Consider the following 15,160-nt stretch of genomic DNA (forward strand, 5'->3'; position numbering starts at 1 on the left):
GCTGGGGCACAGCCCCTGAGGAGGGCTGACGTGGCTGTGAGCTCTGCAGCTCTGCAGCTCAGCACCTCAGTCCCTGGCGTCTCCAGTCAGCCATCCATGGAACAGCAGAAGGTAGATGTGGCCACCCCTTGCCACGGCCCTGCGGTTTCTTGGCTGTGGCCCATGCAAAGCACAGCTCTGGTTGTACTGGAGATGTGCTCACAGCACAACCCCTGCCCTGTGCCCAGGGCAGAGGGGTCTGTGAACCCCACGGATGGGGCATGGCATGACTCCAGCCAGGTGCCCTGGGATGGGGCAGCTTAGGAAAACAGTGGCATTGGCAATGCTTTTACATTACCTGCCCAGATTTCTCTCCTGTACCTGCCCAGGTGCCTTTTTTGATACTGCCACAATGGTTAGGGTAGACTGCCAGAGAGAATCTGTGGGGGTTTTTTTGCTTGGTTTGATTTTTAGATTCTTGGGGTTTCTTTGGTTTTTTAAAGTATTTTTGACTAAATAAAGTCTTCAGTTTTTCACTTCAAACCCATCTTGAGTGTGAGCAGATGGGCAGAAGCATCAGCTCAGGTGGAACTGGCATAGGCAAACCCTACTCTCAGGGTGTGGGACTTTCCCCTGCCGGACTCGAAAACAAGCTGAGCTCTTGTGACCACTGCTGCACTGTGATCATTGATTTCTACCAGATGTGAAATAGTGATGAAATGCTCTTTTTTTGGTTAAAACATACAGCTTGCCTCCCCCAGCTAATCTCCAAGCAAAGTCAACCTACCAAGCAAAGTTGTGTTGGGCTATTGGATTGTGTATGGGCTATTGTGTTGGGAAATTGGATTGCTGGATAGCTCACTACAAAATTAAAGAATGGTCTAAAACTAGAACAGGGCACATTTCTGTTAGATCTGTTATTCCCTTCAAATACCTTCATGTGCTCTTTTCTGCTATGCCTTTTTCTTTGGAGAAGCTGCCCTTAAAATCCTGTACACTCTTTGCATAATTATCTTTTGTTTTGGTCCTCCTCTCTCAGCATCTCTAGTGACGCCTGCAAAAGCTTCAGCCAGCAGCTTGGCCAAGCTGAGCTGCTCACAGTGTTCATTTTTTGCTTTTGGTTTTCTCTTGCACTTGTGTGGTGCATGTAACATGTGGCTCACGAGCACCCCACTCAACTATGGTGCAGGTAATCACTGCTAGTAGGTTTGGGTCTGTTGTTTGGATCTGTTTCTTTTTTCATAGCTGTGATGCCACCCAAGAATTGTGAAGGAACCAGTAACATGCTTTGGTTGTAGGAGGAGCTTGGAATGTGTAGCTTTTCCAACCAGGAGTTGGAGGCAGGAGGAAAAGGGATGTGAAGAACCAAGTGTGAAACATCATGTACTGCCTGTGTTAGTCCTCTGAGACTTTTTAATTTATTTTTTTAGTACAAAATGAATAACTATGTGTATTTAAAAATGGTCAACCTTGGCCTGAGATGTTACTATAATTGCAAAGTTTTCATTTTCACATAGTAATGGTGCTTTTGTTGCAGATCGATGTCCTCAAGGCAGATGTGGAGAGTGCCGAGTGGAAAATTTTGGAAAACCTGATCCTGGAAGATGTTGTTGAGCAGATAGGACAGCTGGTCTTTGAGGTGCACATCCACTGGCCTGGGTTTGAGGTCAGTGGCAATGACAGCACCGTAGTGCGGTACTGGTACAGTCTGCTCCGGGAACTGGAGCTGAAGGACTTCAGGCTTTTCCATACCTACAAAGACTTATCAAAACCACAGATGTTTCTGAAAAAGGAAGCTTTCAACGCCAGTAGCTGTTACACACTGAGCTGGGTAAATACAAGATGGAAATAGCAGAAAGGAATTTATGATGTGTGACTGTGAGCCATCTGGGCCCGTAGCGTTATTGAAGAGGATTTTGGCGTCACTGGCTAAAGTTGCTAAATATGCACGCAGTGACTGCTAGCAAAATGGACTGGCTTTTATATTTATATGTTGTCAAAAGAACTGGCACTAGGAGAAGATATATGGTGCAGATTTTTTATAGCAATATATTTGCCAGTGGGTACATTGTCCCAGAGGACAGAGGTTTCTGTAAAGGTTTGTCTGGGGGAGATAAGAGCATGGCTTTTCCAGGCTGCCCCGTGCTTGAGCATGCCAGCAAGGAGGGCATCCCTCTGGGGCTGCCCTGGGAAGCTCTGCTGGCTGAGCTGTGCCAGCCCTTGGGCAGGTGAGTGCTTGTGACAAGGTGTCTTTTTAAGGAAGTGTCAAGTGTTAATTCTCTGTAAAGTGATCATCTTTGATTTGCACCTTCTTTACTTTGGCCTTGTTTCCTACAGAACAAATTTTAGGCAAGAACAGTATGTTCTTGAGCCCACTGGCAAATTTCAGCTGAATTTGGCAGAGACAGAAATCACCACCAAACTAAATTCCTACCTATTTTTTTGAGCAGCTTCTGAGTGCCCTGACTTTGGTTTTTTAAGCTAGCACTTGCCCTCCTCACCCTCGAGAGCCTTCAGCCACAGAAGACAGGACATCCCTAGTTCATCTGCTCAAAGAATAGCTTGGTTGAAATTACTCTTGCAATGGCTGCAGCAAGTGGTTTTTCATCTAGTGAGATACATGTAAGAGATGAAAGTGAAACCCGGTCTTTTTTGTTCCTTTTGGGGTTTTGTTGAACAATTCCTGGTGCCTTTGCCTGGATGCCTGCCACCTCCTCACCACCTTGCCTCTCCCTGGCATGAGGAAGCCAAACACTGGATCTGCACTGATGCTGGCAGAGGTGGTGGCCCAGGCAGGTGCCCTGGACTGCAGCTGTGCTGGGGCTCAGCAGGCTGGAATGTGAATTGTCTGCAGTGCCCCTGGGAGCCTTTGACATTCCCCAAGGAGCTAAGGAATGGGGGGAGCTAAAAAACATATAGCAGGTTGGGTTTTTTCTTATCTTTAGATGAATTTTGACATTAAACTTTGCATTAAAATACAAGATGTCACCACTTTCATATCTTTGGAATGGGGACTTTTTAACTGCCTTTGGTTTCTGACTTCTTCAAGTCTACAACTTCCTCAGTTGAGGTGGTGAAGGGGGAGATGCTGATCTCCTCTCTCCAGTGACCAGTGACAGGACATGAAAAACTTGAATGAAACTGTGTCAGGGGAGGTTCAGGTTGGGTTTTAGGAAAAGGTTCTTCACCCAGAAGGTGGCCAGTCACTGGAACAGGCTTCCTAGGGAAGTGGTCATGGCACCAAGCCTGTCAGAGTTCAGGGAATCTCTGGATGGCTCTCTTAGTAACTTGGTTTAGTTTTAGGTCCTGTGAGGAGCAGTGAGTTGGTCTTGATGATCCTTACTGGGTCCCTTCCAATTTGAGATATTCTATGATTCTATAAAAGTAGCTCCTGTTTCTGCTTCTACATGTCCCACCTGGACCAGGGCTTTGCAGACACCCAGAGCAGGGCACTGAGAGTGCCCGCCATGTCCTCAGCTCTGCATCAAAATCAAGATTACGTGATGCAGATGCATTGAATTCCCCGTGTCCAAGACATTGGGCAAAGCACTTTCCTCAGGGCTGAGCTACCTATTGCCATCCCTGAGCCAGGTAATGCACAAACCAAGAGATCCACAACCTCTGAAAAATGAGTAAGAAATGCCTTCTCTGTGACAGCCACCTTGCTACAGCCCTCATACATTAAGTACTGAAGTTGTTTAATGATGCAGAGCCATGAGGCGATTCATCAAAATGCAAGAGGCTGCCAGGGTTTCCTAAACTAATATCTGGTGTGTTGGAATGGCCACGCTCACTGCACCGCAGAATGGCTCAACTCCCATTTTTCAAATAATGGGGTGGCAAAAGTCCAGCTGCCAGTCCTGATTTATTAATGAAGTATAAATATATGGGCTCTAGCACTGTACAGGTTTTTTCTCCTAACTAGTCTTAGAGTAAGTAGCCTAGTAGTTTATTATAATTTGTTTAAGAAACCAACAGATAGAGGTTAAAAAATAAATCACATGGCCTCTCTCAAATGTTAAAATTCAAAAGGTATGCACATCTTCCATAATTCATTTCCCTGAAGTAAAAATGGTGATATGCAAATTACAGAAGTGGAGTAGAGGTCCATCCTGGTTCTTTGGTTAGTAAGGGAGTTTAATAAACCCTCAGCTAATCTCTTGCTTGGGATTGCCAGGTAGTGTCAGGAACACTTCAGGTTACAGCAAATAAGTCTTTGGCAAAAAAGATTCCAATAACTATGGTAATTTTAAAGAAAACCTTATCTCTAATACAGGGAAGATAAAAGCCATTTATTCTGGAGGCAGTTATGTGATATTATAGGAGAAAATTAACAGTGCTTATTTAATGCACTCTCTGTGCCTTTCTACTTCACATCTCTTAGAGCAGAGTTACAACCTTCCTTTCTGAGGTCTTGCTTCTATGCCCTTACCCCTTCTCTTTTATTGATCTCTTTTACCTAAGGGACAGACCTTTAAATGAATTCAGTTCCTGTCTCCTAATGACTGAGCTGTTGGGTACATGCCCAGGGACACAAGCCAGGGCTGGCTGACTGCTGCAGTGGCCAGGCTGCTGCTGAGGGATGTTGTGTGGCATCTGTGTCTACCCACTGCCATACTGAGGCACAATTGCCACTGACCTGCTCAGAGATCATCTCCATGCAGTAACCACATGCCAGTGTTGCACTCCACAACTCTTCCCAGATCACACCTGCACAGAAATCACCATAGCTTCCCCATTCTTCAAGGTCTAAGTACAGAGTGCACCATTAAAACCAGTGTGTACAGGGCATTCTGCCCTTGTAGCCACAGCCTGGAAACTGGTAACTGCATGGCTGTGGAGGAAAGTCAGACTCAGCTCCAGATCTGCTCAGCATCACCATTAATAGGCATTGCTCAGCTCTGCTCTCCCCCCTTTCTCCTGGTCTGCTGTCCCCAGGTGCATTGGGCATCTCCCCACACTCCCTGCAGGCACATGCATCAGCTCTCCAGAGCACCCAGCCCATTGCTCTCAGCTCAGGAGCCTCCTTCCTGCCCCCACCTCAGGTCATTCATGGTGGCCACAACCAGTGCCAACCCCACCTAACAAAGACATAATGACAGGTCTTGCTCCTGATGGGGAGCCATTATTGCATCAGTTGGACAACTCCACCAGGAGATGTTTCAGCTTAGTCTAAAGTGGATCCTTGCAGAGATGACCCAGGGGTAGGGGCAATTCTACTTGCACAAATCCTTTTGTGGGGGTAAGGGCATTTCTCTTTCAGACAGGCTCACAGTGATTTATAAATCACACACGTTTGTGAATCAGAACTTACAGGTGCTGCCCATGACCTGGTGAAGATGAAGAGCAGAAACAGATGTGAATCCCCTCAAACTATCACAGCTGATACTGCAACATGAGCTTTCCATGGCGAGCCCATGGCAGCACAGAGGGGAATTTGTTAGAAGACACTCTTCCAGGAAAACTGGGCCCTTTCTGAATGCCACATTGGCTTCCTTGGAGGTTCCAAAATTTGCCCAAAGAAAGGTCTGACCTCCTGCTGCACTCCAAAACCTGCCATTTATTGCATGCACTTCTGGCCCCAGGCTTTGATCCCATTGTGACTTGTGAAGGGTTGTTCTTCGAGCACCTCTCAACTGTGAAAGAACAAAGAAAGTGTAAAGAGAACATATGTCTGGCCTTTCTTGGCAGATGGCAAGAAGACATATCACCCAGTAGCACACCTGAAGAAATGGCACTCATTCTCTCTGGTGAATTATTCAACAGCTGAGACCATCTGGTTCATTACAAAACTTGGATTTCATGAGCTTCATTAGCTGCTCCCTTGTCCTTGGAAGGATACTCAGGGTTATTCACTAGGAAATCACTCTTGATTTTTACCTGCTTGTTAACACAATGTGACATTTAATTGCAGTCAGTAGAGACCTGGTTTAGTGGCAGTGGAAGTTCAGAGCTGACCTATATTCAGAGACATATTTATACCTGCCCCTCCACTGGCTTTCAGGGGCAGCATCTCTAGAGCAAGCTTGGCTCTTGAAGGGAACAACCTGCAGTAATGAATGCCTCTTCCCTTAAACAGAAGTCCCTGTTCATGGTGCAGTTTGACCTGCCTCATGTGGAGTTTTACCTGGTTCTGAAGGAGACCTCTGCAGAGACAGCCTGTGTTACCTTATTCTGATAGGCAGCACCTTACACAGGGAAAACAGGAGCCTGCTTTGCGCTGCCTAGAAGTGCTGACTCAAATGTGAATACCATGTCCCTGCTCTTTTTGGTGGATTACCAACACAGATCTTTGAGTTTAAGCAGTTTTCTGAAGGAAAGTGCAGTGGTATACACAGTACAAAACCTCTGCAAGTAATGAAAATGCTTCAGTGTCTCAGCTGGTATTTCCCCCTCTACATTTGAAATTCCATTTCTGAATCAATCACAAACAATGCAAATCCCACCCTTACATCCACCTGCAGATATCTAGAGTGGAGCCACCACCCAGGGTACCACTACCCTTGCAGGCAGGTGGGGACAGGTGCCTGACTGGTGTCAGACCTCTGAGGCAGCAGCAGTAGCAGCTGTGCCCTAGGAGGTCCCATGTCCCTCACTGGTGTCTCTCCATGCATGCCAGCCACGAGCAGCCAAGACACAGGGACTAGGACTTCACCAGACAACCCCACGCTGACCTCACGCTGACCTCTCAAACTGACTTGCCAGTCAGGAGAGGCCCTGAAATTACTTCCAACTTCTTCTTTATGAAAGAAAAATTGCTCCAAGAAACAGGAGAATCCAGGATCTGAAGAAATATTCCATAATGTTATTCCACTCATTTAATATTGGAGGAATAATGACAAAAAGCAAACAAAACCCACTCGTTCTGCTGCCCCAAGGTACTCCCAAAGCATCAGCACCAGGGCAGAGAAAGGAGCTTGCTGCAGGGAAGCTCTTTCGACAAAACTCAGTGTGGTTTTGGATACTCCAGGGAATGGGCCTTCCTTCTTTATCCTGTAGATGTCTGGCCTGACAAATGATTTCAGAGTCTCAAGTTGCCTTTTTATCTCCAAGGAATATTGGAAGGGATTATGTTTGGCAGAGTACATGAGGAGGAGCTGAAGGAGCAAGACTGGATTGGGATGCCAAAGCAAAATATGAACAACACCCCTGGGCAAAGGCCCATGAGTGCTTGGGGAAATCAGCCTGGAGCAAGCTAAGGCGGGAGGTTAAATTGTTACAACTCTTCTAGGACAGGGCATTTTTCTTTTTTTTTCCTCTTAAAATCATTTCACAAGAGTTTAAACTCCACCTAAAAAATAAAGACTTGTTACACAATTAAAGAGTTTAGCTGGGGAAGAGGAGCAAGACACCAACTGTGGGGCAATTATGGTGGGAGAATGGGAAAGATTTGCAGCTCCCATAACTATGTCTGGGTAACTGTCAGCGGTCTTGAAGCTCCATAAAGTTCCTATTACTGAAATGACTCCCCAGAGGATTTGTGTTGCTGTCTTCCTTTCCCAAACCAAAGAAGCAGGCTCAGTTAGCCTTGACATCTTCCAGATTAACCAAAAAAACCCCAAGGCCTAGTGAGAACCTCTTACTCTACTGACCAATGCAGCAACGTTTCATTTGAGCAGCCCCCAGCGGTGTGAATCATAGCAGGGAAAAAGGAGGCTCAGCACATTTAACATATTTTCAATATTCTGTCATACAAGATAACAAACAGGTCTGAGGACAAACTTCCAGTGCGCCTGGTGAATTTACAGGTCCATGGCCTGCTGAAAGTTATTGCCATTTGTTTCTGAAAGCTTTAAATTCTGCTAGCAGCTTCTGTAAACATAACCCTGCCACAAGCAGTTTTCTCTGAGTGCTGCAAGAGAGCTGTGGTGTCTGTTTTGTTTATCAGCAAGCCTAACAGAAAAGCCGTATTTTACTGCAAAATATGAGGCTTAGAATTTTGAGTGTATGTTAGTGAAGTCAACCTACAGTAACAAGTCCCTTAAGTAGTCTCCAGAGGAACAACCTCCCTGGCAACTGATTTTTTCTGGTGTACAGGTTCAACTGTTTATAGAAGTCTTCCAAGCAAAACTCCCCTCCCTCCTCCGCTCTCCGCGTGTTCCCCCTCGTGCAGGCTGCTTGTCATATGGAGTCTTTCTAGTGAACAGGAGCAGGATTTTGTAATAACCAGCTGGTAGAAAGAAGGAAAGTACATTGTGTTACTGGGCTGTGAGAGCTCAAGGCTCCCTGTTTAAATCAGCTGTTAAAGACCACGGTGTTAAACGGCATACTGAACATCTGCCTGCTGCTAAAAAGCGGCTTTTTACAAGACAATCTTGGACTTTTCTGGATGTACAGTAATTTTGATGTTTGTTCTTCATAATGAGGGCAAAGACTGAGCAGCCCCATCTTATTGGGGACAATTATAAACTCTGAGCAAGACAGATGCCAAGACCATCTGCTTCAAGACAGCCAGCCTCCTTACCAGCGATGCACGAGGATATGTGGGCTATTTCCCCCTCTCACATATGAAAAAAGTCCAAGAAAAAGCTGGCAAAAGGTCAAAGAAACTATCAGTTTTCCCAGACAGAACTCCAAGAATGATGGAGATAGTTGACTGACATGTAAAACTTCTGCTGTAAAAGCAATTGGTATTAATAAAAGCAGCAACATATTGGCATGGCACTTCTGAAAAGTTACAGGTGCATGATCAAGGGGAACAAAATAATGATACTGTGACAGCAGCCCTGCAGCCCAGCTTGCCTGTGTTCCTTCCTGGCAGTGCAACACACTTGCCTCCAGCCCTCCCAAGATGCTCCTTTCAGCTTGAATCACTATGCTGCATTCTCCACTAACGTCAGAGGAAAATTAATTGGGGATCTCGAAAGGCACTCTTCCCTTTTCTCCCAATGCTGCCTTTTCCCTGGATCTGTCTGCTCATAGGCCAAGTTCAGCCTAGAGGTCTCAGACTAGACTTGCTCTGACCAACACCTGTAACAGACCAGTTTCTGGTGAAACATGAAATTGGGAATAGAAGGACATGATTTGAGTTGATTAGCCCAGAAAGAAATCTCTTCGCAGGTGGCTGCTGGAAAGACACGTTTGGACCTGCACCACACTCACACACACATCTATCCATGTGCACAGCAAACTAGCTGACAACGAGAGCTTTGCAGTCAGTTTGCAACAAGAGGGAATTACCCTCATGAAAATTCCCCCTGCAGGCTTCAATGCAGATGTGAGAAATTCCACAAAAGATTAATGTGGTGACCAGCTGTGAGGGACAAAAGATTTTATCTGAAAGTTTCTAGGGTAATTGTGACTCTGAGCTTGCTGCAAACATTTAATCCCAATTCACCAACTCCAGCAGAATTGATTGAAACATTTCTTATTTTTTTTCCTCCAACGGTAACACCCAGTATATTACTACAAGAGTTTATGCACTTATTTTTATATTTTGCATATACTATTTTACACATATATATCTAAAGTTCAGCCTGGTAGGTGACACATGGAAAAACACAGTACCAACAACAGAGTCAAGCATTTTGTGTATTATGATTTAAATGGTTTTAAGCATTTGGGAAAGGTGTTTCTGATGTAAGTGCCAGAATGTATTCCTATTTTCTGTGTTCCAGATTTTCTATCTGCTCTATTCCTCCTCTCCTCCCTATTCCCCTGTACATATAAACTGTTAACAGTCAGGGCACACTGCCACATATCCATTCGGGAAATGTATTTGAAGGAAGAAATCCATTCCAAATTACTCCAGCCCCCTTTCTCTTGAAGCAGCACCTGGCACACAACACACACCAGAGCTCAACTTCCAGCTCAGGAATCAAAGCTTACCTGTGAGAAGCACATCAGAAATTCATCCTCTGCAAGACAGCAGCAGCTCTTTCCCACCTGCATTGTGAAGAGCAGAGAAGCAGGAACAGCCTCTTCTCTCCCTACCGAGGATCAATCCTCAGGACATGTTGGACCAGTTCTTTCCTCTCTCTCCAGGCTCTACTGTTTCCTGTCTCAGTCCTTGTCTGGGAACACGGCTGGGCAATACCCAGTTACAACCAGGATGGTGCTTGTGGAACCAGTGCATGGACTTTTTCAGGCACACAAGGCTACTGGGATGGGAAAGTAACCAGGAACATGTAAACTCAGTGCAGTTACACAACAGCATGGACTGACAGTGGAATGACTCTCAAGCTCAGCATTACAGAGTTGGTCTAAAATTGCCTAAGCTTCCTGTTCACTCACAAGCGCCTAACTTGTGTAACTCACTCTTTGAAAGACCAGAATTGTCTTGCAACCAGTCAAACAACCCAAACCCCACACAAAACAACCAACCCATTTCCTTCCATCTCAACAATGTGGGATTCTTTGCCTCAGCTTCTACCCTACTGTCAATTAAGGCAATTATTCCTTTGCTATCCTTTATAATGGATGAGTAGTGATTGGATTTACAGTAAACAACATAGTATAATTCAAAACTGTAATTAAAGACTGATCAATGGGGATAAAACTTGCTACATGCATTTGTTTTTATGTGCCCAAAAAAGAGAGCAGACAGGGAGCCAAAAGGATTTTTTTTTCTCTCCTGCTGCCAACTTGCCTTAGTTTTACACGAACACTGCAAGAGAATGAGTTTATCTAAACACTGATATAACTGCACATTGAAATACCAAATGGTAGGAAATATTTTATACGGACACTGCGAGAGAAAAATTGAATAAAGATAAGCAGACTTCTTATAAAAAGATTTATTAAAAATAAGTTCTTTAAAGAGAAAAAGTGTGACATTTATATACATTATATTGTCAAAACCTTCACGGGGCTTATAATACAAACTATTCCAAACAAAACAAGAGACATTCACTTTTTTTTTTAATATGTCACGCTTAATGAAACAGAACAGCATATGGGAAGACAAAAAACCAACACACTGCACACAACCATTACAAGGAAAACCCTGAAAATGAAGACTACTTGCAAAGGTGAAAGTGAGTGATCCTCATGATTCTACAGACAGAAACTACAACTATGAATGGCATCTTCAGTTGATAGAGCTCACCTGACAACTGCTAGCTTCCAATTAATTCTTCATTTCTACTGTGAATTAGCAAATCTCAGCAAGTGGATTTGTGCTTATCTTTTTCAGCTCTATTGCAGTAGGTACCAAAGGTTTCTTCTTGGGAAGAAAGTTACACAATTGCTGGTTTTCTCCTTTAATTCTCTAACAGCCAGAACCACAAAAATAGTTTTTCTTTAAATTATTTTATTTTACAAGAGTGTTTTGCACAAGCAGTGGCAAGACAAACTGGCACATGATTCTGCATGCTTCAGATGACCTCAGCTTAGCTTCTCATTCCTAGATGCCATACTTAGAACTATATCCTTTCACTTGAGTCTTCTGAATTTCCTGGTGTTTAGTGCATATATACAGTGAGCTGAGAACGGCAGTGTTACAAATGTCTACCCACCCTGGCAGCAGAATGCACCCTAATCTCAGATGTATGCAGGATTTGCATCCTCTTTAGTCCCATAGTTTAATCAGACCATCCCAGCCACAAGTAATGACTTTGGATGTTTCGTGTGGATGCCACACGGCACCGATGCAGACTTTGTCATGTGCTTTTAACCTGCTGTAGAGTTTTGTTGTCTTCCAGTCCCAGATGTTTAGTTTCCCATCTGCATCTCCAGATATCACATAGCTGTATTAACAGGAATAAAATGGAAGTTGTATTATGTGTACAGACTGCTTGTATACTATTACAAGTAGCAATTGAGCAACAGAAAAGAGCTTCCCCCAGGGAGCTTCCCATCTGACACAGCCTGCAAACATACCTACCAAGGAATTAGCATTCATGCTGTGCTCTAAGAGCATACAAGTCCTGCAGAAGGTGATTCCTCAACTGTGAGGTAAATGTGCTAAGCAGTGTGATTATACCCTGCACTGTGTTACTGGAACCAAAGAAAAAGCGCCACAAGTTTCTCTAAAATTATAGATGCTTTTTCCTCTGGGTTTGCTGAGGTTATTCCCCAGGTTTACAGTAACTGGTATCTTATGTACACACAGTACTAAATGTATGGGCATACTACTAAGCCAACAGGAAGAAAGAGATGGTTCTCTGAACAGTAAGTGAGGATACCCAACCAGACCTACGAACTGGGGGAACTGGGTGAGTTCAAACCCCAGATACTTTAGACAAAACCACGTTATGGGAATAGACCCTGCACTGCACACCAAGTGCAAAAAGACAGATGGGAGTCAGATGTGGAAGCCTCTCTTAGTCTTATCAGATGCTAAGAGTAAACTTTCTGTTCTGCTTGGCAAGAGAGCTCTGCCTGATGCTGAGCTAATAGGATGACTGTGCATCCATGAATGTTGCAGAGGATTCAAAAGGAAATTTAGAGTCCATGCAAGTTTTAAGATGAAGTTCATTCTCACAAAAACTTACCTCATATCAGGTGAAAAATCCACTTGACAAGCATAGCCAGCTACCATGTGACCTTTAAAAATTTTCTTTTTGTTTAATCTGAATCTGTTCTGAGCTCCAAAAATCAAGATTTGGTTATCCATTGACTGGCAAGCCAACCATTTCCCTGCAAATGCAATAAACAAAGATGGTGTCAGGGTGCTGCATCTGAGGAAACAGACCTAACTGGGATGTTTTTAGAGACTTTTATAATTTTTCTTACACTATCTTAATCCAGATTTTCATTATGTAGCAGGGTTCTAGGTAACAGTTGATATTGCTTCTGCCTGGTACAACTGCCAAGAGTTGAAACCTTACGTTTGACAGGATTTGGGATGCCTATTCCTACAAAATGCACTCAGGACTCTACTAACGCTCTGGCTGTTCCAGCTATGTGCTGCATCAACCCCACTGACTTCCTATTAAGTTTTTAAGATACTGTGTAATCTTGCTGCTGCACATAATCATGTAACTCAGTGAAGGGAAAAAAATCCACCTATCTGCAATCTACTTGATCATCTGTTTTGTGGGTACTCTAAGATAGTCACCCCCTCTTTTCTTTATGGGAAAAATAGGTCTAAGGTAGATGGAGGAATTTGAAAATACTTACATTTTTGCAAATATTTAGTATTCTCTGTCTTAATGGAATGAAATTAATAAAGATATTTTAGTGAAAGAAAAATCAAGGCTTTTCTAATCTTAACCTTCTCATTTTGCATCTTGGCAGTGCACTAACTCCTGCCTGAGAATTCAGTGAAGATGATGTGCTACACAACACCCAGAACAGAGATTTCTGTCCTGAACTCTGCATATTGTCACTGCCTTTAAAGTGTTTTATGCAGTGACAATGTAACATTAGCTGTGCAACAAGTTGATCAGCCTCTACTCAGCATAACGGGACTGTTAACAGCAAATCTGGCAACACTGTAATAATGGTGACACTAAGGTATTTAAATTTGGCCAAAACAGGTAACAGGATTTTTGTCCTGTTAGAAGGATTTTCACTGATTATGTGAGGCACTAAACAATTATCCTCCTTCAGCATTATTCTCATTGAAGAAAATAAACACCAGTGAAACATTAGCATAAAGAAACACTGAGATAATTTGGGATATATCTTATGCAAGAGTTTTTTGGACTATATTCAGATCAGAAGGGGACAGGATCACGTACAATATCAGTTTCTGCTTTAACAGTGGAACCACAAGGACTGCTGAACTTGCTTAACTCTTTGCTGCCATTGTCAGTTCCCACCATTGTTTCTCTTAATATTTTAAATGCAGCAAACAGCACATGGTAGGTCTATGAAGAGTCCTTTTGCCTTGTCTGGATGAAGGCCTAATTTTAAACTGATACAGTCACCCTGATATAGACCCTCATTTTGACATACTTGTTCTTTATAATTTTAAATCAAAACAAGATCCAGTCCAATCTTGGAATAAGTGCACAGAGTGACTGGGGAGGGGGGTTAGATTGGGCTGAAAGGAGGATACAACACAGCAACATCACAGAAATATAATCAGTAAGACATGCCTATGTAAATTAGGTCTAAGAAGGCAGTAAAGTGTTAACCTACCATTTGGAGACAAAGTCACAGCTGGCATGGAATGCATACTTGGCTCAGCTATGTATTTGAAGTCTACAGGAATGTCCCTGCAAAAGGAAGAAGTATGTGTTTTATGAAGATGTGGAGATGTTCCAGAGAGTTGCCTCAAGTTAGCTGAGGATTTATGTGGTGACTGAACAGTGGAGAATGTATGGTGGCATCCAAAGGAAGAATATGCAAAAGCTCAAAAATATTATGAATGTCCACCCCAGAGCTCCAGATGTGGAGCCATCTACAGCATAACCTCAGAGTGTGTGCATTTACCACAATCAAATGATCCAGAGTCTAAATTAGAGTCATCATTCTAATTTTTAAGAGTAAACTGCTACACAAAGTTCCTTTATTGCCTCCAGTATAACTGCAGCTCTTACAAAGCTCCTATTTAGATAGCAAGAACATACTGACATTTGCATGGATCTTACTGGAATATCTCATTGACTTGAGTTTTGTTTTAACTCGAATTGCTCTGCCTTTTTAAAAATTCTTCTTTTTTTAAACTTTTTTTAAAGGAAAAGAAAACAGGATTCTCTCCCTCTCTCTCATCTCTCTGATAATGCCCTTTTCCTCCTGATCTCCCCCAAACACCATGCCAACCAATTCCAAATATTCACAGCTGAACTGAACGCTGAACTTCCCAGCTCAATGGCATAAAAGACTGTGCCAGAGCATGTCTTTAACATACACTGTCCTGTACAAAGGCCTAGGGAAAAAACAAGGACAGTCTAACCCTTACTTCACAGAACTGCCATTTGGTTTTGACTATATAAATTGAATTACTAACGGTTTGTGCATATTCACAGTATTCCTAATACCCTGCACTGGAAGACTGGAAGAAAGGGGAGGCATGCACACGGCTTTCTCATTAAGCAAAAGAAACTTCCAGCAGAAAATAGATTTGATTAATGTATTCTGCAGAAAACACATGCAAAATGTTCTGTAGCAACATTAATTAATACAAAGGGGATGTTTATGACTTCATTGTCTAATTCACAGAGCAGAAGGGCTGCTGGGACACTCTCAGAGCAGAGAGCGTGGGTGGCTGCCTCGTCCCAGCTGCCCCAGCCTTGTTGGATGGCAATACGGTCGGCATTAGCAAGGTAATTACCATCCTGCTTTATTGTAG

At 43.4% G+C, this 15,160-nt stretch overlaps 2 protein-coding genes across 2 annotated transcripts in view; one reads left to right on the top strand and one right to left on the bottom strand.

The window, feature by feature from the left end:
• The window catches only part of METTL24 (methyltransferase like 24), a 46,573-nt gene extending 43,613 nt beyond the window's left edge, over positions 1 to 2,960 (top strand). Inside the window, exon 5 of the mRNA XM_069008584.1 lies at positions 1,517 to 2,960. Coding sequence (XP_068864685.1) covers positions 1,517 to 1,831 — 315 coding nt within the window. The 3' untranslated portion in view covers positions 1,832 to 2,960. The remainder of the gene's footprint in view (positions 1 to 1,516) is intronic.
• A 1,180-nt stretch (positions 2,961 to 4,140) lies between these two features.
• CDC40 (cell division cycle 40) overlaps positions 4,141 to 15,160 on the bottom strand; it is a 44,583-nt gene continuing 33,563 nt past the window's right edge. Inside the window, exons 13-15 of the mRNA XM_069010990.1 lie at positions 14,008 to 14,084; positions 12,414 to 12,558; positions 4,141 to 11,666 (exon numbers count right to left, since the gene is read on the bottom strand). Coding sequence (XP_068867091.1) covers positions 11,489 to 11,666; positions 12,414 to 12,558; positions 14,008 to 14,084 — 400 coding nt within the window. The 3' untranslated portion in view covers positions 4,141 to 11,488. The remainder of the gene's footprint in view (positions 11,667 to 12,413; positions 12,559 to 14,007; positions 14,085 to 15,160) is intronic.

This window comes from Aphelocoma coerulescens, chromosome 3 (genome assembly GCF_041296385.1).
Source record: "Aphelocoma coerulescens isolate FSJ_1873_10779 chromosome 3, UR_Acoe_1.0, whole genome shotgun sequence".
Classification (NCBI taxonomy): domain Eukaryota; kingdom Metazoa; phylum Chordata; class Aves; order Passeriformes; family Corvidae; genus Aphelocoma; species Aphelocoma coerulescens.